At 40.7% G+C, this 20265-nt stretch overlaps 2 protein-coding genes across 3 annotated transcripts in view; one reads left to right on the top strand and one right to left on the bottom strand.

Moving 5' to 3' along the window:
• Positions 1 to 646: 646 nt before the first annotated feature.
• Positions 647 to 1890, top strand: LOC129756283 (SURF1-like protein). The gene is made up of 4 exons (XM_055753104.1): positions 647 to 948; positions 1008 to 1129; positions 1188 to 1382; positions 1443 to 1890. The coding sequence occupies exons 1-4, from the start codon at positions 772 to 774 to the stop codon at positions 1819 to 1821; spliced, it is 873 nt and encodes a 290-aa protein (XP_055609079.1). The 5' UTR covers positions 647 to 771; the 3' UTR covers positions 1822 to 1890.
• A 1104-nt stretch (positions 1891 to 2994) lies between these two features.
• LOC129757516 (zinc finger protein 236) overlaps positions 2995 to 20265 on the bottom strand; it is a 29107-nt gene continuing 11836 nt past the window's right edge. The window contains exons 2-4 of one of the 2 annotated variants that reach the window (XM_055754783.1): positions 6884 to 8989; positions 5812 to 6819; positions 2995 to 3839 (exon numbers count right to left, since the gene is read on the bottom strand). In XM_055754783.1, coding sequence (XP_055610758.1) covers positions 3828 to 3839; positions 5812 to 6819; positions 6884 to 8989 — 3126 coding nt within the window. In that variant the 3' untranslated portion in view covers positions 2995 to 3827. The other variant, XM_055754782.1, reaches the window with a different exon arrangement.

Below are 20265 nucleotides of genomic sequence, written 5' to 3'. Positions count from 1 at the left end.
AATTCAGCGATAGTACGCAACTTTAGAGCCTGAAATTTGCTGCATTTCTATAGAAATCTATAGAAATCGCATTTCTAGGTTCATGCCTGAAATATTGTACCTCACGTAACATTTGATTCCATCGATAGAACTTTTCAAAAAGCTCAGACATGCTAGCTTTATATTTCAACAATTACAGAATTTCATTAAAAAACGTTTCGTAGTTTCTGAGATATTGTAGCTTGAATGGTAAAAGTCCAAAAAGTCCGATTTTCTTACTGTATCTCAGGCCACACAAACTCCAGAAAGCTCAAATTTTGTGATATAATAGTGTGATAGTTGATCTAGCTATCGCAGAAAATTTGATCTAAAAATATCATCAGAGTAAAAAGTTATGAAAGTTCAAAGTCGAAGTGACAGTGTACGTGCTTCCAATTTTTATACAATTATGAATGGTACTGTATTTCAAAAGTTCTTAGAATGGAATAAATTTTCAGTTTGAATATTTCAATTCTCAAAATATTAATTTGGAAGAAAAATTGCATTCCAAACTCCAAAGTTTAAATCAGAATTCCGCCTGAGGTTAATTTCACTTTATACGCGAAAAATCTAGCAACTCTGATCAGAGGTTTGTTTTGAGCCCCCTCACTTTAGTGCACCCATGGGCTAAAACGTAAATAAAAACAAATCCAGCTGATTACGGTCTGATTACGATTTTTGTGTAATAATTTTCGCTACAGTCACCGGATTTACGAAACCTGGGTTTCAGCGGTAAAATCCGGTAAAGTGACCATGTTGCTACATTGCTGCCGTCAGAATGTGACGTCAACATTTCGCTCGATAAATTCTTCCTTGCGAGGCAGCTTTCAGAACCGCACTTTCGGACATCAGAAACGAAGCCGAGTGCCTCCGCCTTTCAAACACAATGGCACCGCTAAATCCGTGACCCCCTTCGGGTGGATGCTGTTGGTAGGTTTCTTAAAACGAATTATTAACGGGTATAATTTTCATATTTTTCTCTTTTCTAGTCAGTTCCGGCGGTAACTTTCGGCCTGGGCTGCTGGCAAGTCCACCGGAAGCAGTGGAAAGAGGATCTGATCCGGAATCTGGAAAGCAAAATGCGATTGGAATCTGTTCCACTTCCCGATGAGTATGCGCTGATGAAATTGTTCTGTTTGAGAACAAAAGATTAAACTTTCATTTTTCAGTTTATCTGAGTTGGAAGATATGGAATACGAGAAGGTAACAGTCCGTGGTACATTTCTCCATGATCAGGAAATGTATTTGGGACCACGTGCTCTAATTCATGACGGGGACAGTAGAACTACTGGCGGTTTGTTCTCTCAACAGGAAACTTCGATTGGATATCTAATCATAACGCCGTTCCAGCTTGAAGGACGAGAGTCAGTTAGGACTATTCTTTAATACATCAACAACTACAATAACACAATCATATTTTACAGGGATAAAATTTTGATAAACCGCGGTTGGGTTCCAAAGCGATTCCTTGATGCAAGCACCAGACCTTTGGGTCAAACGAAAGGCATTGTTGAGTTGCAGGGGGTTGTTCGGAGACCCGAGAATCGACCCCAGTTTACTCCGCAACAGCGGGGTGAGATTTTCCTGTTCCGTGACGTTCCGAAAATGGCACAGATAGCTAAAACCGAACCGTACTTGTTGGATGCCAGCTTTGCAGCGACCATCACAGGTGGCCCAATTGGTGGTCAGACCCGAGTTACCTTGAGAAATGAACATTTATCGTACATCATCACCTGGTTCAGTTTGTCCGGTTTCACCAGCTGGCTTTGGGTTAGGTTGATCCTCAGGGGAAAATCGTTTTAATATGTTAAGTTGTTTAACGAAATATAAATTCATTCTTTAAACATTGTTGTTGGAAATGTCTTAGCTGAATTGGTGAGTCATTGTTAATTTTTTTTCAAGGCACATCCATTTTAACATTTTATCAAATAGTTGTGGAAAAACGATTTTATCTTCTTTTCTTATAGCAAGGTTATGTTTTGGCAGGAATACTATTTACCTGTAGTCTTGACCTTGACTACTGTAGCATAAAAGGATTTCTATGTTCGAATTGATAGCAAATCGAGTCCAAAATACATCAGCAATCAATAGATTTTTCCGGGAATCAACCACACTGTTACATTCTACCCTATTACAATCAATGGGAAATGTTGGCTTATTTTTGTGATTTTTGTACGAGAGCAATATAAGGCATGATTAAGGTTTCAAACTATTTAACTTGATAGGAACCTGGGGTGGAATTATGAATCCTATTCGATTCGAGTTACCCGTTTCGAGTTGAACTCGAATCGGATTAGAATCAGTATTACGAATCTCGTTCGAGTTCTAAATTTTAACGTATTAGATTTCGAGTAAATCGGGTAGTAGATCATCTCGAAACGTTCCATTCGAATCGAGATCGGTGATGCCAAAGTTGGTCGAATCGAACGAAACTCGATTGTTTTGAGTTCCATAATCCCGCCCCTGATTCCAAAAAAAGGTGTCAGAAGTAAACTTTGGCATAGAATCTAGTTGAGGAGTCAGTATTCAAAATTTTGTAACCCTCTGCTGCATGAATTATGCATCCGTTGAGAAAAAATATGTCGATGGAATTATGTACCTTTAATTGAGAAATGTATGCCAAAAAAAAAAAATTTTAGATAATTTTGATTTTTTGAAAAGTTTAAAATATGAGATAAAAAATTTCAAATTTTTTCATGTTTTCTAGGTAAATTGCTCATTGTATTTTTGGTGATTTTATTTTCCTTTCGAATATTTTCAAACAATTAACAATAATGAAACAGATCTGTCATTTCAGCTATCTTACTTTCGAATTGCTACCGGTGTTCCACAAGAAAATATTCAAAGTCCACTTATTTTGACAAGGTTTTTTAGTGGCTTGTACAGATAACTCGTCGATGAAATTCTCCCCATTTCCAATGACGTGATATCAGTAGCTACGGCCAATGAAATGCTGTTAAATTTTTAAACTGCAAGTTAAAGTATCTGCTATTTGATAATCTACCATCTGTTTTTTCTCTGTCAGTTTCATGTCTTATGTCTTTCCCAGATAATTTTATATTTCTCATAAACCTATCCTTGCTCGCGTGTCATCATCTCTTAACGGCTTATCAATCAGTAGTTGAAGAATAGTATGAAATAATGTGGTATTTGAAAAAAAAAAGAAAAGTTTTATGGATATCTTTATTCTCACCCACACGCTGCAGGAGGTTTTATCGATTCACCTTTGTCGCTGGAACACACTTCAATCGTAAAATTCTTTAATAAACAGAAAACTTTATTTCAAAAATGAAAGCCAAGCACAAATGTTAACCTACAACCAATGGTGACGTGAGATGAGATTTTATAAACCACGCGTCTGGATGTGTTTTGATGACTATTACTAAAGTATGGAAATTTTCCAGTATCAATTCAAATCGTTTGAAGTTTTTTATGTTAATTTCTAACCGTTTTATTTTTGTTTCGTCTAAAGATTTATATTTACAATTATGCTTATTCTAGTAAAATGAACCTCTCCACTGGCGAACATGGTCAATACGCCTTCTCCTATGTACAGTGAACAGTGTCGAAAAATCGAATCCGTTGCCTAGGGCCAGCAGAAAATATTGTTGTGTCGTCCTTATTGCTAGAAAGAATTTTGACTTGCAGTTAAACACCGGTTACTTTCTAAAACACAGCTCCTGTCCTCTATTCGCTGATTTTTATTTTGATCATAATTTCGAAAAGCGAAGATGATGGTGACATCGTCGGTTTCGTGTCCGTCTTGGACAGTTTCATCACCGTTGCTGGGATCGTTGTCCTCGAGTAACCTAGGTAGCTGGCTGTAAAAATAAGCGCATGTCAAACCCACGCGTGCTCATGGATCGGATCTGTTCTTGGGTGATTGTTCTACAAGATTTGTAGATGATTGAAAATTTAAAAATTGGGATTAAATCATGAGTAAAGAAAATAATAATTAAAAAATATCAACTAAATCCAATCGAAGAAAAATCACTTGTACACCACTTTTCTATCGTTTTCTCGTTCTTCACTAGCGGGGTTCCAATTTCGAGTCTTTGGTGTCCTTCCGTTCCGGCTGTTCGCATTTTTCCGTTGATTCCGCACTTGGTCCGGCCGTAGATTCTTCTTCCTTGCGAGAGGAATCTCTGATCGCCTTTGGTGGACAAGTATATTTTCAAAGGGTTTCGGCGAAGGAATTCACAACGGCAAAGATCAGAAGAGAAGTAGGAAATCAAGACAACATGTTTAACATTTTTTATGCCCATTCACAGGAAACAATGGCGACAAGGTTAGCAGTCAAAATTGTCAAGTTAAACACAAAAAATATGCAAATTACTTTGGGTGCTTGTATGGGAATTTGGACCATTAAATTGTTAAAACATTAATGTTTTTTTTTATTAATATTTTTGTCAGTATGCTACGCCTTACAGCAATAAACTTTTTACTTAAGTGAGCATTTCAAGCGTGTCAAAAAGAAATGGCTTAAACTATGACTAGGAGTGTTGGATTTTAGTGTGATTTGAATATCGATTGAATTGTATGTCAATTTGCATGGTTCGCAACGTTTTAAAATTGAACGCAAACGCTTTCGAGAATTGGGTTCTCTCAATATTAAGGATTCCAAAGTAATTTAATAACGGTTATAATTGTGTAAACACATTTAAAAAAATCCAATCTACATTGACTTCTTTTACCAATTATGATTATTTTTGTTGCTGAAATTTTAGTACCAAAGCGATGTGTTTATGCAATAGAATGTTGAATAACATTTGGAACTATTCTTAGAAGCAAACTAAGGTGAATTTTGTAAAGCATCAAATTGTCTGTCCCTTAATTTAAGAATGGTGAATTTCTCATTCGAAAAACAAGCTAACCAAAGCCAAAGAACGTTCTATCAAGATTCCAGCGAATTTAATTAGATGTTCAAAAATCAGAAGGCATCGACGAGAAAGGCTTTTTTCGGTATTAACCATGCTAACCATACACTTTGTGGTGTAGCCTTTGAAATCTTTATTGGGAAAACATTTCGAATATTACACCCACAAATTCATCAAACTCCGATTTTGTTCGTCGTTTTTTATGCTTTTTATTATTACTTAATATGTCTCTCTTTCTATGTTTGTATCTCAATAATTCATGTTGTCTGCCGTTTTCACGCATCATCAATAGCAACACGCCCCTCAATCGAAACCGAACGTATTTTTATTTTCGTTTTTTCCGTTATTTTCAGTGCAACTTCTGTTAGCATCGAATTTCATTTAAAAATAGCTTATTTTTTGTTTTGTCCCTAGTTACTAGCTTTATTATTATTACGGATTATTAATAGTTATTGTATTTTCTCTTTCTTCTCAGCGTGTTTGTGTTTGTTGTGTAGACTTAGAACGTAATCGGAAATTAAACTTACTCTACCGTTACATTTTGTATTGTAATAAGGACCCTCTCTCACGATGACATATTGTAGAGTGAGCGAAAAAATAGTGCGGCGCAGTGATATTCAGTGTTTTTTCTCGATCGCAACCAAAGTACAGAAATACGAAATTAATAATGAAGTTGGGGGTTTCTTACTGTGTGTATGATCGTTTAAACGTAATGATAAACTAAAGGTGGCTACAGTTTATATTTTAAATTAGTGATCAAAGAGGTAAAAGGAGAGTGGAAAAACTTAAGGTGCTCTGAATGTTTTCTATGTGTACATTGGTAAAGCGTTTTTCATCTTTTTTATGGGTGTTCTATACAATGTGGAACCAAACCAGTGAGGGTTTCTTTTTGGTTTTACGGTCAATCTCGCCTTACCTGCTGTTTGATTACGACTTGGGGTTGAATAAGTTCATCAAAATTGAACATTCCCTGTTCGTCAGCACCTGAGGCTGTTGCCGCACTAGATCCATTTCCAGCCGCTGCACTGCTAGTGCTAGTTGTTACTGCTGTCGTGTTACCACCGGCTCTGTCGTGGCCAGATTCGGTTGCTTCTTCCGCCTGCTGTTCAACGCCAGCTTGATCTTGGTGCAGAATTATGTGTCCTCCTTCGGTGAGAATGGCTTGTTGGCCTTCGCCTGCCTCGATATGTTCCCCTTCTTCACCTTCGCCAGCTTGCTGCAGGTGTAACTGGATTTGTTGTTCGCCTCCTTCGCCACCTGCCATGGCCACCGTCAGATTGCCCTCTTGATCTACTTCACCAGAGGTCGTGAACGCTACCGAAACCGGTATCTGCAGTCCGTCCTCGGTTGTAATATGAGTGCCCTCTGCATTCAGTTCACCCTCTTGAGACTGCTGAATAACGATGTTCCCATCGGCATTCAGTAAAGAGGCATCGATCAGTTGTTCTTGGCCATCGGCTCCCTGAACCAAAATCATTTGCCCAGTCTGACCATCGCCGCTTATCATTTGCAACGTTTCACCTTCACCTAGACCTTCTCCACCTTGCATTACTACTCCGACACTTTGAAGTAACTGTTGAATCTGTTCACTATCGGTACCCTGGACCAAAATTTGATTACCGTCGGCATCGGTAGTCAGAATGTGGTTGTCCAACTGCAGAATCTGTCCATTTTCGTTGAGAATGAACTTGATTTGCTGACCCTCACCATCCTGTATGGCTTCCAACTCCATGGGGACACCTTCGGCATTGGAAGCTTGACTATTTTGAGACTGTTCACCATCATCGTCTAAGCTGGGCATACTGACGGGCATATTGATTCCGGCTTCTTGCTTAGGTTGTTGCTGCTGATCATCGGTTTGATCCAGTGTAGGCATGTCGATACCTGCCTGCTGTTGCTGCTGCTGTATTTGCCGTTGAGTGATCTAGAAATAGACAAAAGAGATTAGTAATTTATTTAACTTTTACCGTAACATAAACCACACTCACCAGCTTGCTGTCAACTCCTTCGGCGGATTGCTGCACATACGTTGTCGTTTGCCCGGTGCCAGCACCATCCTGTCCGGCTAGCGTGATGCTGTAGGTAATGTTTCCGGTGGAATTGTCCTGACTGGTGATGACCAGATTGTCACCAGGATTGATATCGTTTTTGTCCGAGTGTATTTTCTCAAATATACTCTCGAGATCACCGTCGGAAATGGAGTTGGCTGTATGGCTGGTCGTCATGGTACCAGCACTTCCTTGGCTTCCCGGGGCCAACAGTTTACCGTGCAACTGTTCCTGGCCTCCGTTGTTCATGGCAGCCGCATTGGCGCTAACCATCTTTTTGCTGGTGGTAACCGACGACGATCCACCGATCTGCTGCTGTTGCCCGGGACTTCCGCTTGTTAGTGGTGCCGTTCCTGGCCCACCCGCAGTATGCATTTTCATATGCTGGCTGTAGAGTTTCTCATTCAGGAATGTCAGGGAGCAGATATTGCAAGAGTGGAACTGAATCGACTTTGCATCAATGGTCTCTCCGATCGTTTCCCGCAGGGCTTCGTCGATTGAGGCTTGTAGTAATTTCTGCGTCGATGAATCGGCAACCTGATTAACTACACCCGCCTCAGTCTTGATGTGGATTTGAGGTTGCTGCTGGTGAATAATCTGCTGTGTCTGTTGATGTTGATGCTGTGCAGATTGCTGCTGAGTAGTGGTGGTGATCGTCGTGTGTTTCTGTAACGTAGCGTGCTTCTTGACATTTTCATGCGTCTCCAGATGCTTCATCAGCAGTTCACGCTTGTTGAAAGTAACGTTGCAGATGCCACACTTGAAGTAATCGGGTTGATGGTTTTTGGCGTGTATCGAAGCCTGCTCTCGTGTTTCGAAACGCATCAGACAGACACGGCACTTGAACGGTTTCAGTTTTATATGCTTCCGAAGGTGGTCATCGTAGTTCTGCTTGTCGGGGGTCTTGTAAGTGCACATGTTACAGGCAAAGAGCTGGGTCACTGTAGTACCTTGCTGTTCGATGACCTTGAGTTCGGGTGGCTGAACAGAATGCTGATGCTCTTGGGCGTTGTGTTGCTTCAGCAGAGCTACGGATGCAAAGATCTTCTTGCACAGCTTGCAACGATACGCTGATGAGGTCGTAGTCGTTGCTGTGGCCGTTGGTGCAGCAACCTGTTGATTTGTGTTCGCCTTGCATTGTTCGTAGTGCGGCTGGAATTGAGTCAGATCCTGCGTTTTAAAATCGCAGGACATGCACTTGTACATTTTGATGGGATTTCGACGGATAGTCGTCGTTTGAGGGTGCTGCACCGTAGTGCTCACGACATTAGCTCCGTTGTTTGTCGTGTGGATCTGCTGTGGGTGTTGCTGCTGCTGCTGCTGTGTCTGGATTTGATGGGTCACAATTTGATGCTGCTGCTGAGGTTTATCGAACATATTCGATAGTTGACTCTCTACATCCATCGAATTGTTGGTAAGATCCGAATTCATCTGTCCAGAATCATTAACTGTTTTGATACTGTACGTCGCGGGTGTCGTACTAGTGTTTCCTAGCTTCTGAATCTTTGCCGGTGGTGGTGTTATTCCTGGATCGTCATCTAATATGTTATACTTTCTGTGAATATAACTGGTTAAGGTGTTCCGCACATGTTCCAGATCTGTTTCGAGTTTGTCCATCTGATTGAACAGAGTGATGCACCGCCTGCAGACGACATCGTCGGTGCCGATGATGACCATGTAGCCTTCACCCACAATTTTGGCGATTTTGGAGGTGAACTCGGTCTGCGATGTGGCCGTGGATGCCTCGGTTAATAGAGTGGCGTTTATCCCCGCACTGTCTCCGCAAACATAACATTTTTGCTGCTTCGAAACGTAACTGTTCGTGGTCGTGATGGATACGCTGGTCGGCTGACTGTTGATGGGCTTCTTCTGCAGCATCCGTGGCTGATTACCGGAGATCCCGGTCACGCTTACTGCGCCGCTCTGCAGAAGGCTGTTGATTTTACGTACTGCGTTCATCTGCATCGTGCTTTGCTGTTGCTGTGACGGCTGGTACTGTTGTTGTTGAACTGTATTCACTTGTGTGGCAGTAGTGCTACCGTAGATCTAAAAAAGATTTTATAAATGAATTCAAGCTAGCTAGTACTTCGAATATACAGAAATAAGAAATGAGGAAAATACACTGGAAATACATTCGATCTCAGAAATGTCCCCGAAAACAATGCCTGGAAAGACGGAGACACGGTATTGGATAGGCTCTAGTTTGATGAGATGAGTTTTGGCAGCTGACTGGAAACAGAAGCTACCTATTCCATCACTAAGAGAATAAACTCCTCAATGTGGGCTCTTCCGGTACACTTGGAACCCAACCCCAAGATACTTAACAACACCTCGATTGAGTGATCGTTCTGCCTAGGAGTTGAAGCTTAGGTTGAGCAGGTCTATGTTCCTTAGAGAAAACAACCATCTCCGTTTTCCGAGGAGAAAACTCAATCCCAAGCCCCAAATCCCAGGATGGAAAAATGTCTAAAGTATCTTGTAAAGGTCAGTGCAAATGATACTAAGTAGATCCTGTGACAGACACTACGCCGTCATATGTAGAGTGCAGCCTTCAGAGGGATAGCTGTCGATGTAGCTAACGTAAAAGTTGTACAATAGTGGACTCAAACATGTACCCTGTGGGAGGCTAATGTAAGAGGTTCTTCTAACTGCAATATTTCCGTGAGCAAAGTTCAAATGTTTGCCACAAAGCAAGCTGTATAAGATGTTGTTTTATAAAGGAAGCTAGCCCCGGGAGTGCAACTTGTCTGAAATAACCTCAATTGAGACTGCATCAAAAGCTCCCTTTATGTCAAGAAACACTGAAGCCATTTGTTCACGTTTTGCGTACGCCATTTGTATCAAGAAAGACATTGAGGAAGACAATAGTTTGTTCCTTTGTCCCTTCGAAACACAAAGGTTCATGGGCTGCTCGTTTAACAATTCGCATCGTTCGAACATCATGATACAGAATATATTTACAACCGCGACACCGGACTACCTCTTCCAGAAACTTATACCTTTCAGAAGTAATCGAGTGAGAAAATTGGTTATTCAAAGAAATTTTACTTCCCATTACAACGGCACACTATTTGTACGCAGCATTTTCTATTGGAACCAGTTACCTGATGAAATCAAGATGAATCGTAACATTAACGTGTTTAAAAGATTGTTTAGGTTAGAATAGGAGATAAGAGTAGGGAAGGTTAGCTAAAATTATTGCAAATCCCAATAAAACCAATTGCAGTGATCGAAAAGATTGTTATCTTAAATTGCAAGAATAAATAAACAACAAACAAACAAACAAAATTGAGTATCTGAACGGAGATCATTAATTTTTATCCATTTATCCAAACGAAACAAGATCATTTTCTCCATCAATTTGCCTGTACCTTCAAGACAACATCGCTATTGGACGGTACAAATTGGGATCAGATGCTGGTTTTCCGGGCTTTTGGATAGCAATGGCTTTCACTTGTCTGCACTCTTGGGGAACAACGTTATGCGCCAAGAATTGATTAAATAAATATAACATGCGAATTAATTAATAATAATAATTAATTTAATCAATTTCCGGAGCTGAATTGTTGCAAGAGAGAAGAGCAAGTGAGAATTCGACCATCGAAAACAGGGTTACTAGCGATTTTTCGTTTTGAAATTCCAAAGAAGACGGTAATCGCTGGCCCACTAATAGCATGGGTTCTCGGCATGGCCGTAGAAACGGGGGGAGTTTTGGGGGTGGAGGGGGTTAACCATGATTGTTCAAAAATGTCTAGCAAAATGTTCTTCTCTAAACTCGAAATTTTAAATTCTTAATCAAATTTTGATGAACGACTAAAGTGAATCAAGAGTAACAATCTCGACACATAACTAACTCGAAATCTTATTCCAGGTCCAAAATCCTACTACAGATTTTCTAAAATTTTCTCACTTGTTGATATAAATTTGAAGACTGTACTCGAAAAACGCTTTAAAAAATTATTCACAAAAGAAGTTGGTGCATGAATTTTTTAGTACAGTCCTTTGTCTTGAATATCGAATTTTCAATAAAATAAGTCTCAATTAGGTTGTCTGATTGCCCGGATTTTGCACGAATGTTCTTACTTTATTTGAAGAATCAAAGAAAATTTAAAATTGATAGATAAAAATTATGTATTTAGCGTTCGAAACAATTTTTTAACAAAGTTTTTCCAAATACACTAGCTAATGTGTTTCGATGAAAAAATAAAAACTTTTCGATTTTTTGTCTTTTTGATTTTGGTTGAAAAATTCCTAAATTTTCCTTGAATAATTCCTAGCTATTTTTTTTAAGATAAAATAGACTGGATTTCCCCTGCCTAGATAAATGCGGAAAAATATTTGGTGAAATTAGGTTTGAATCATTTCCGATGTTCTGGTTCCAATTTTTTAATTAAATCTAAATTTGTTGCCTGTGACCGGATTGTGGAATCTGTATCCAGTTTATTATTCTTTATCTTCAGTTCGGTTTATCATTGGAACATAATCCCGATTCAAAACTTAAATTACACTGAGGTTTTTTTACGCGGGGGTTTCGTATCGCGTAAAAAAAACCGCGTTAATTCGAAAATCCGCGTAAAAAACCGCGTATCTCAGGTCTCAGGTCTCATGTCAAGGTTCAATAAAATTCAGCTGGAAATATATTTTATAGATTTGTATATGTATAACATTTTTTATATTGCAGATTATCCAAAAACAAAGATTTAAACTAAAGTCTGAATGAATCGAGTTTACAAACGTTGAAATTCAATCTGTTTTAATCCCCAAACAAGATTTCCATTCAAGTGAAGCTTTCAAGATCCCTAATTTATTTTTTAAAGCTCAAAAAAACTGAACACTTTTAGGAGTTAGGGAGATGAGGGCATAACGAGCACCCAGGGCCAGACTTGTAAACCATCGACATTCACTGTTCTCGTCATCAAACGAATGCGACCAAATAATCACGCAACAGCCGACTACTATCAGTTGAAATGTCATGCATTCCCCTATGCGTGATTGTCGAATGAAATTTCGTGTCATGGTCAGGCTTGTAATTGGTCACCATCGTTTGAATTTTTCCGGAGACAACCACCACACATCGTTCGTGACAATCGTGGAGAGCGCAATCGTTTGATCGGAGAGCAAAAAAATGCAAAACGAAATTTTGATCTTTTTTGTGATTAGTCGTTTGACTGTCATCCCTCTTGCGTAGATAATCGAGATAATCATTCCACATTGTTCGACCAACACATCCAAACATCACCCGGCGCTGCAGAGTGACGAATTTTTTTTTCAACAGGAGGGAGTGAATAGAAAAGATTGCATTTGCTTATTGAGTCTGTAAGTTCTGCTGCGTGAAAGAGATAGGCGATGTCGTAAACTGTCGGGAATGATGGTCGTTTGACCATCAAATTATCCCTCTCGTGTACCAAGACACGAAATTTTGTTCGACAATCACACAAAGAAGAATGAATGTCGTTTCGTTTGATGGTAGTCGACTGTTCGGCAAGTTTTCGGTCGCATTCGTTTAATGGCACGAACAATGATACTGATAAAAGCAGGCTGTGCGACTGTCAGAGAAAATGTCGATGGTTTACAAGTCTGGTCATGGTACACGAGAACGATGATTTGATGGTCAAACGACCAAAATTCCCGACAGTTTATGACGTCGCCTGTCTCTTTCACGCAGCAGAAACTATAGGCTTAATAAACGAAGGTAATCCTTTCTGTTAACTCTCTCCTGCGTAAAAAATATCCGCTGCTGAACAGTGCCGGGCGTGTTTGGATGTGTTGGTCGAACAATGTGGAATGATTGATTTGCAACGCATGGAATGATAGTCAAACGACTAACCACTACAAATATCCGAAATATCATTTGACATTTTTTGCTCTCCGATCAAACGATAGCGCATTCCATGATAATCAAGAGAGCTGTGTTGATGACCGTCTCTGAAAAATTTCAAACGATGGTGACCGCTTACAAGACTGCCCAGGGCATAATAAGCACTCCTTTTTGCTACATAAGTATCTGTACGTTTTTTCTTAATCAAATTTTCATAAGGACTTGTTTTGTACTGCCTATTAGGATATATTGACAGTTTTACACGAACACCACCTTAGCAGGAGGCCTCAGCCATAACCTCAAACCATGGGAGAACAGAATCGATTTCTGAGAAGGGCGCACGATAAACGCGTTTTTCCGGTACTCATATCGACAAATTCGCCCTGTGGAAAAACGATACACGGTGTTCGTTTTTTGATTTTATTGGGCGTTCAGGGTTGCCAAGTGCATTGATATTTGGAAAATGATTAAATTTTTTAATTGCATTGTTATTGAAAACCCTTTTCATAAGTACTGAGAATTTGTAATATTCCCGTAGATTTCTAGAAAAAAATGAAATGCAATTAAATGCGTAGAAATTGATTGCAACATTTATCTGATCGGAATAACAACTGCCTGTATCGCACACTTGAACGATGTAGCGAATTATGTTGATTTGTTTATAATAATCAGAGCATGGAGGAGATTATTTTCAAAGTGAACACAGACGGGGCTTTCATTAAATTACTGTTTTTGTAACAGTTAATGATTTGGCATTCGTTTAGAAGATAGAAACAAATTTTGAATCTATCAAGCAGTATATGAAAACATATTTCAGATGTTTTAAATTCACCTTGAAAATTCATTAGAAAAATATGGCTTATCTTCATCCATTTTGGGACGCCTCATAATGAATTGAAACGTTTAGCTGTTGACATTTAAAAAATTTAATCAATTCAGAAATATTATAATTAGTTGAAATCAAACAAATACTGATTTTAGTAACGCACCTAGCATCACTGGTGAGGCCGCCAGCAAATCAAAGTTTGAGGTTATGGCTGAGGCCAATTTTTCGCCAATACTATCGTCCGTATATACCCTTATAGTATTAATTTTTCACCAAAAAAGAAATATCCTTTTCATCTTTACAGAAATATTAAATAATAACCAGCTAGGTTCTCAAGTGACAAAAATATTATAATTTTTGAGCACCACCAAAAAAGCTTTAATGACCTTTATATCATCTTGATCTGAAATGTACGCACTGCAATATGATCTACACATTGTTTCTCAATTTTCAACATCATAAAATTTTCGATTTTTCACTTTAACCAATTTTAAAACGCTTTTTTACTTTAATTTGTTCACTAGAGGCGAACAGAGCACTATCAATGAAGGCATAATGAGCATTTTCTGCCGGGGAATCTAGCAGCGAATTCAACTCGATGAAGTCAACTGAATAATAGAGCTACAGTCGAGCTACTCGTCGATTTGGCCTATTGGTAAGGTGTCGGAAAGGTAATCAGTACACTCGGGTTCAATTCTTGTTCGAGATGATTTTTTTTGCACATACCATTCATGATTGATTTTTTTTATTGTTACATTATACGGCTTATAGCATCAAAGCATCATCCGTCAAACAAAACACCAGAAACATAATGTATGAGCATGTGTTAATTCTTTGAATTCTACAACCAGACCTAGATTATTTTGTTTTGCTTTGTTTGATGAATCTACGCCTCACCATTTAGTGCAATCATGATCATGAATGAAAAATGAAAAAAAAAAATCACCTCGACCAGGAATCGAACCCGAGCCTACTGATTACCTCTCCGACATTCAACCAATAGGCCAAATCGTCAAGTTAAGCTGTAGCTCTATTATTCAGTTGACTTCATCGAGTCGAATTCGCTGCTAGATCCCCGGAAGAAAACGCTCATCTTGCCTTCATAAATGGTGCTCATACTGCCTCGGGGGGTTTCTCATTATGCCTCTACAGGCACTCGTGATATACCGAGTTTTTTGGTAAAACAGTGTTAAACAAATTCCCGAAATTCAGCTGTGAGATGTGTTAGAAAAAATAATCGGTTTCGATAACTTCTGTCCACAAATCGGTTTTAAGCAGGGGGGTGACAAACTCCCTAGCCGAAGAGGGAGAAAGAGCCGCCGCCAATGGAGATATCCGATTACTTTATGACATTTCTCGCCGCCTCAGTGGTGCAAGGACTAATGCAAGAATGCCGCTAAAAGACCGAGCAGGTCAGTTATTGACCGATCGAACAGATCAGCTCAAACGATGGACTGAGCACTTCGAACAACTCTTCCGAGTCACGAATAGCGATGGCCAACAGAATCTGCAGCTCGAAGCGCCAACAGTAAGTCGCATAAATGGCGTCAACTCGGAAGCGCCTTCGCTGGCTGAAATAGAAGCGGCAATCAAAAACATGAAATCCAACAAAGCACCTGGGATCGATTGCATCCCTGCTGAAATGCTCAAAGCCGACCCTGCCCTATCAGCACAAATGTTGCACCGTCTTTTCGCTGACATCTGGGATACTGCAACATTCCCGGCCGACTGGATGCAGGGTATCCTCGTAAAGGTCCCGAAGAAAGGAGACCTGACAGAGTGCGGTAACTGGCGAGGCATAACGTTGATCTGTACAACCCTCAAAGTACTCTGCAAAGTGATCCTGAACAGGATCCAGGAGAAAATAGACGCTACACTCCGACGGCAACAAGCTGGATTCCGATCCGGACGATCATGTGTGGACCACATCACAACGCTACGAATCATACTGGAACAAATCAACGAATTCCAGGACTCTCTTCTGCTGGTGTTCGTTGATTTCGAAAAAGCATTCGACCGACTTAACCATGAAAACATCTGGGCGGCTCTAAGGCGACGAGGGGTCCCAGAGAAACTAGTCCATCTCATCGAAGCACAGTACGAGGCATTTTCGTGCAAGGTCTTGCACGACGGTGTCTTGTCCGAACCAATCCCGGTAACTGCTGGAGTGAGACAAGGATGTATTCTATCACCGCTACTTTTTCTCATCGTAATGGATGAGATTCTGATTGGATCGATTGACTGTACACCGAACCGAGGATTGCCGTGGAATCCTTCAACAATGGAGCAACTGAACGACCTTGACCTGGCTGACGATATTGTTTTGCTCGCCCAAACACAACCAGATATGCAGAGTAAACTCGACGACCTCACCGAAAGTTCCAAGGCAGCAGGTCTCAAAGTCAATGTCGGAAAGACCAAGTCGATGGAGATCAACACAAGAAATCCCTCCAGTTTCATGGTAGCTGGGCAACAAGTTGAGAAAGTGGAGTGCTTCCAGTATCTTGGTAGCCAGATAACGCCTGATGGTGGTACCAGAAAAGACATCGAAACCCGAATAAGAAAGGCCCGATTTGCGTTTGCGAGTCTCCGAAACATCTGGCGGTCACGCCAGATCTCTCTACGAACGAAAATCCGAATCTTCAACTCAAACGTCAAATCCGTATTGCTGTACGGGTGCGAAACTTGGTGCACATATGCGGTAACGACGCGAAAACTGCAAGTATTTGTAAACCGCTGCCTGCGGAATATCATCCGCGCTTGGTGGCCTGGCAATTGGATCTCGAATGAGGAACTACATCGCCGGTGTCATCAAAGGGCGCTAGAAATCGAGATTCGGGAACGTAAGTGGAGATGGATTGGGCACACGCTGCGAAGAGATGAAAACGAGATTTGCAGAGAGGCGCTAGATTGGAATCCAGAAGGTCATCGAAGAAGAGGCAGACCCAGAAATTCGTGGCGGCGAAGCCTAGCCGCTGAAATCCGAACTGTCGACGAGAATCTTGACTGGGACCAGGTGAAGACGCTGGCTCCGGATCGTCAACAGTGGAGGTCTTTTACCACGGCCCTATGCACCGGAGGATCGGCGCGGGATCATTAAGTAAGTAAGTAAGTGACAATCTGGTTCTTCTTGCGAACAAGAATCTTTGTCTTTTTTTCTATCCATCGGGAGAAACGTTTATGGTGTTTTCCTCTCAAAGCAGTACAGAGTTGAAAAAGTTAAAATTCCAACCAATGAGGAACCAGAATGATGGTTGTGTTAGTGTGCAATCATTCATAATTCTCTAGGTTTTGACATCTAGCCCGGTTCCTTGACAGCAAAATGTCAGGTTTGTTATGGGCCCACAAAATCGTGGGCCCGTAATTTTGATGGTTGTCAAAATCAATGACAAAGGATAGGGCTGTCACCTCCCTGGTTTAAAGGCAACCGAAAAATTATAAATGGTGTCTGCTTCAGCTTAGCGCTGATGTTGCTTACAAAATAAATACCTACTTACAGACTTAATTAAAACCAACTCCCCAACCAATTGAGGACATCCTACAACCTGATGATTGTTTCTTTTCCGAAATATTTAACAATTGCATCAGGATGAAAGATACAATTATACGCTATCAATTTTTAAACAAGATAACACTCAAAGCAGCACATCGGCGAGAACGAAACACAAAACCATCAACAGCATCGTGACGATGCGGTGACATTGCATTTGTCGTACGGATTCGGTTTTTGGGTCATTGATTTATGCACGCATAAGTAATGTGTGTGTTCATTTTGAATCTTTGACACATGTTTCATCCCAAAACATATTGACATCACATCACTTTGATGATGTGCTGAATGAAAATAATTCATTAGGTAGTTTCAATTTCGTTTCAGCTTATCAGTAATAAAGTTAGATTTTAGAATTCTGTGGTTATTTATGCAAATTATGGAACCTCAATAAATATTAAAGAATTCCTTAGAAAGTTCAAGGAAAGCTCTGACGAAGCGATTCCAACAAGAAAATTTAACTGATTATTCTAAGACAAACTACATTTGAACCAAAAACAAAGGCATTTGATATCGCATTTGCTTTGTTTTGCATTCGACCACTTGGCTTGAGAAAACCTACAACATTCGCCGCTAGCTTTTTCTGGTGGTGGGTAGCATGGAAACTTTTGTGCTTGTTCCAACTCATTACCTGTGTTTGTACAGGAGCGAAAAGTTCCGCGCCGAGAGAAAATCTGCTGTTGAGTTGGTGTGTTCGAGTATAAAACAGAGAGCCAACTTTTTCCCCGATCCAATGGGTAGATAGGTGGGATGCAACATAAATGAAGCATAATTTATTGAAGCGCTGAATATGCGTTGATGTTACAAAAGAATGTTAAACAATGTTCTATCGAAGAAAGTGATGTGCGAGGCTCTCAAACGTACGATAATCTCTTTCATTTCCCTACAAACGCCAAAACCTGAAATTTACGAAGCATCCCTCAAATTGCTACACGTGCGATTTCACCATCGGGACTGTTATTTCGTACTTGTTAGTCAGAGAGAGAAATGAAGTCGCCAATTCTAGCCGAAAGCAGCATACAGTTTCTCGTTATGCGCTGATCATTGGACAACGACAACAACAACAACTACAACCGTTGTATTTATGTTGTTTCCTTTCGGATATGCATCGCGGGGGTACTCGGGCGTATGAAGCATTCAGATGCTCAACAAAACACTCAAGTGAACGAACGCCGGAAAGCCAGCATAAGAGCGCGGATCGTTTCGTATATGTTTCGGTGCATGCTAGAGCAACTACTTACTACCAACGTGCATTGTGCTGCTGTTACGGTTTTATAGGAGAGGTAGGAGAGCCGCCTTCGTGTGTGCTTGTGCTTTCGGCACTTTGCGCCACATGATTCAACAAATGCAGGAAGAGATGCCAAACATTCTGATTTTTATACATTCAGAAACGTATTTTTTGCTGAAACTCACGGTTGTTTTATTCGCAGACGGCACTAGCAATCGCTTAGTGTACTTTGAAACTATTTGTTCATTCCCAGTGTTGTTGCAGGTTGCCACTTGCCATCAGCGTTCCACTGAAAACGATCGGGGGCAACCTGAAGGTTCTACCACTATCTTAACATAATAACCCTTAAGGTGGCCAAGGGGGCCGCATTTTGTTAGGCATAGTTACTGAGGTGGTCAAAAAAGCCGCATGCGGACGGCGAACGGCCTATTTGACAAGCCTGCGAAGCAGGAAGTCACGATCAACAGCGACGAGCTGGAAAAAGTCGAGAACTTTGTCTATCTCGGCTCACTGGTGCTCGCAGACAATGACCAGCCGTGAGATCCGGCGGCAAGGGATCAGCGGAAGTCCTGCCTACTATGGATTCCACAAACAACTCCGGTCGAGAAAACATAGCCCTCGCACGAAGTGTAACCTGTACACGACGCTCATTTTCCGGTTGTCCTCTACGGGCACGAAACGTGGATATTGCTCGAGGAGGACCTGCGCACACTCGGAGTATTGGAGCGACGAGTGTTAAGAACCATCTTTGGCGGCGTGCAGGAAAACGGAGTGTGGAGGCGAAGAATGAACCACGAGCTCTACAGCTCTACAGCGAACCCAGTATTCAGAAGGTGGTGAAGGCTGGGCAGGGATACGCTGTGCAGAACATGTTGCGTGAATGTTTGCTACGAATCCGGTAGGAACGAGACGAGCAACGGCGCAACGAGCGAGGCGGTTAGGCTGCTAGACCAAATGGAGCGTGATCTGGCTAATGTGGGAGGTCCAAAAATTTGAGAGCGCTTGACATGGACCGAGTTATTTGGAGGAATTATGTTCATCAAGTTATGACCCTAATGTACATATATCCAACACTGATTCATTTTACGTCGAAAAAAAAACTAGATCCCATGAAAGTTTCAAAAGGGCGATTAAAACTTCGTTTGTTGGTTCGGAAAAATGCTCGTCCATATGAATTGTTCAGTGTATTTGAGATGTTGTCGTGATTATGAATCGGACATTAAGGACAATTTTAACATATGAGTTTAACAGTACGAGCAATTCATTTCAGGTGTCAATTTTAGAAGAAGAGTAGACATAAGGGATCGTCCATATCAATTTTTAAAAGTGCAATAATTACGTTATTGTGCAACGGATTGAAACAAAAATGTATACACGAGAGTTTTGCCGAACGAGTAATGGATTTCTGATAACAAACTTTGTTGCAGACGACATAAAAACAGGTCGACAATAAAAAAAATTTCGATGTTTTTGTAATAATTTTGTTAGGGAACATCCATAAATGACGTAGCATTTAAGGGGGAGGGGGGGGAGGAGTTTTACTTTGTGTGACGATGTGTGACGAGAGGGGGGTAGGGGTTCAAGTAAAGCTACGTAGCTTTGATTAAATATCGAAAAAAAAAATCAAAATTGAGCAAAATTATGCCTACCATCATGCTTGTCCAACACCTCGCAAACAGAACAGAGCAGAGAACGAATTACACTTTTATCATTTCGGTTTCCGAGTGCACTGCTCAGCCGATCAACGTTCACTTATCTTTTTGCCGAGTGCGCCCGATTGCGGTTGCTCTGACGGTCGGGTGGACGTCGCTCGCTCTAAAGAAAAGAGAAGGAGCTGGCAAGAAAATTGTGCTCTAGCGACGCTGCTGTGCCGCTCAGTGTATCAAGCCAGAAAGATTTC

Source organism: Uranotaenia lowii, chromosome 3, assembly GCF_029784155.1.
Source record: "Uranotaenia lowii strain MFRU-FL chromosome 3, ASM2978415v1, whole genome shotgun sequence".
NCBI classification, from domain to species: domain Eukaryota; kingdom Metazoa; phylum Arthropoda; class Insecta; order Diptera; family Culicidae; genus Uranotaenia; species Uranotaenia lowii.
The sequence above is the reverse complement of the archived record's forward strand: the minus strand, read 5'-3'. Positions and strand labels throughout refer to the sequence as shown.

Coding starts and splice junctions, on each gene's coding strand:
- LOC129756283 (XM_055753104.1), top strand. CDS start 772: ATGTTGCTACATTGCTGCCGTCAGAATGTGACGTCAACATTTCGCTCG. Junction 1,130..1,187: donor TCTGTTCCACTTCCCGATGA/GTATGCGCTGAT, acceptor TTCATTTTTCAG/TTTATCTGAGTTGGAAGATA. Junction 1,383..1,442: donor TTCCAGCTTGAAGGACGAGA/GTCAGTTAGGAC, acceptor CATATTTTACAG/GGATAAAATTTTGATAAACC.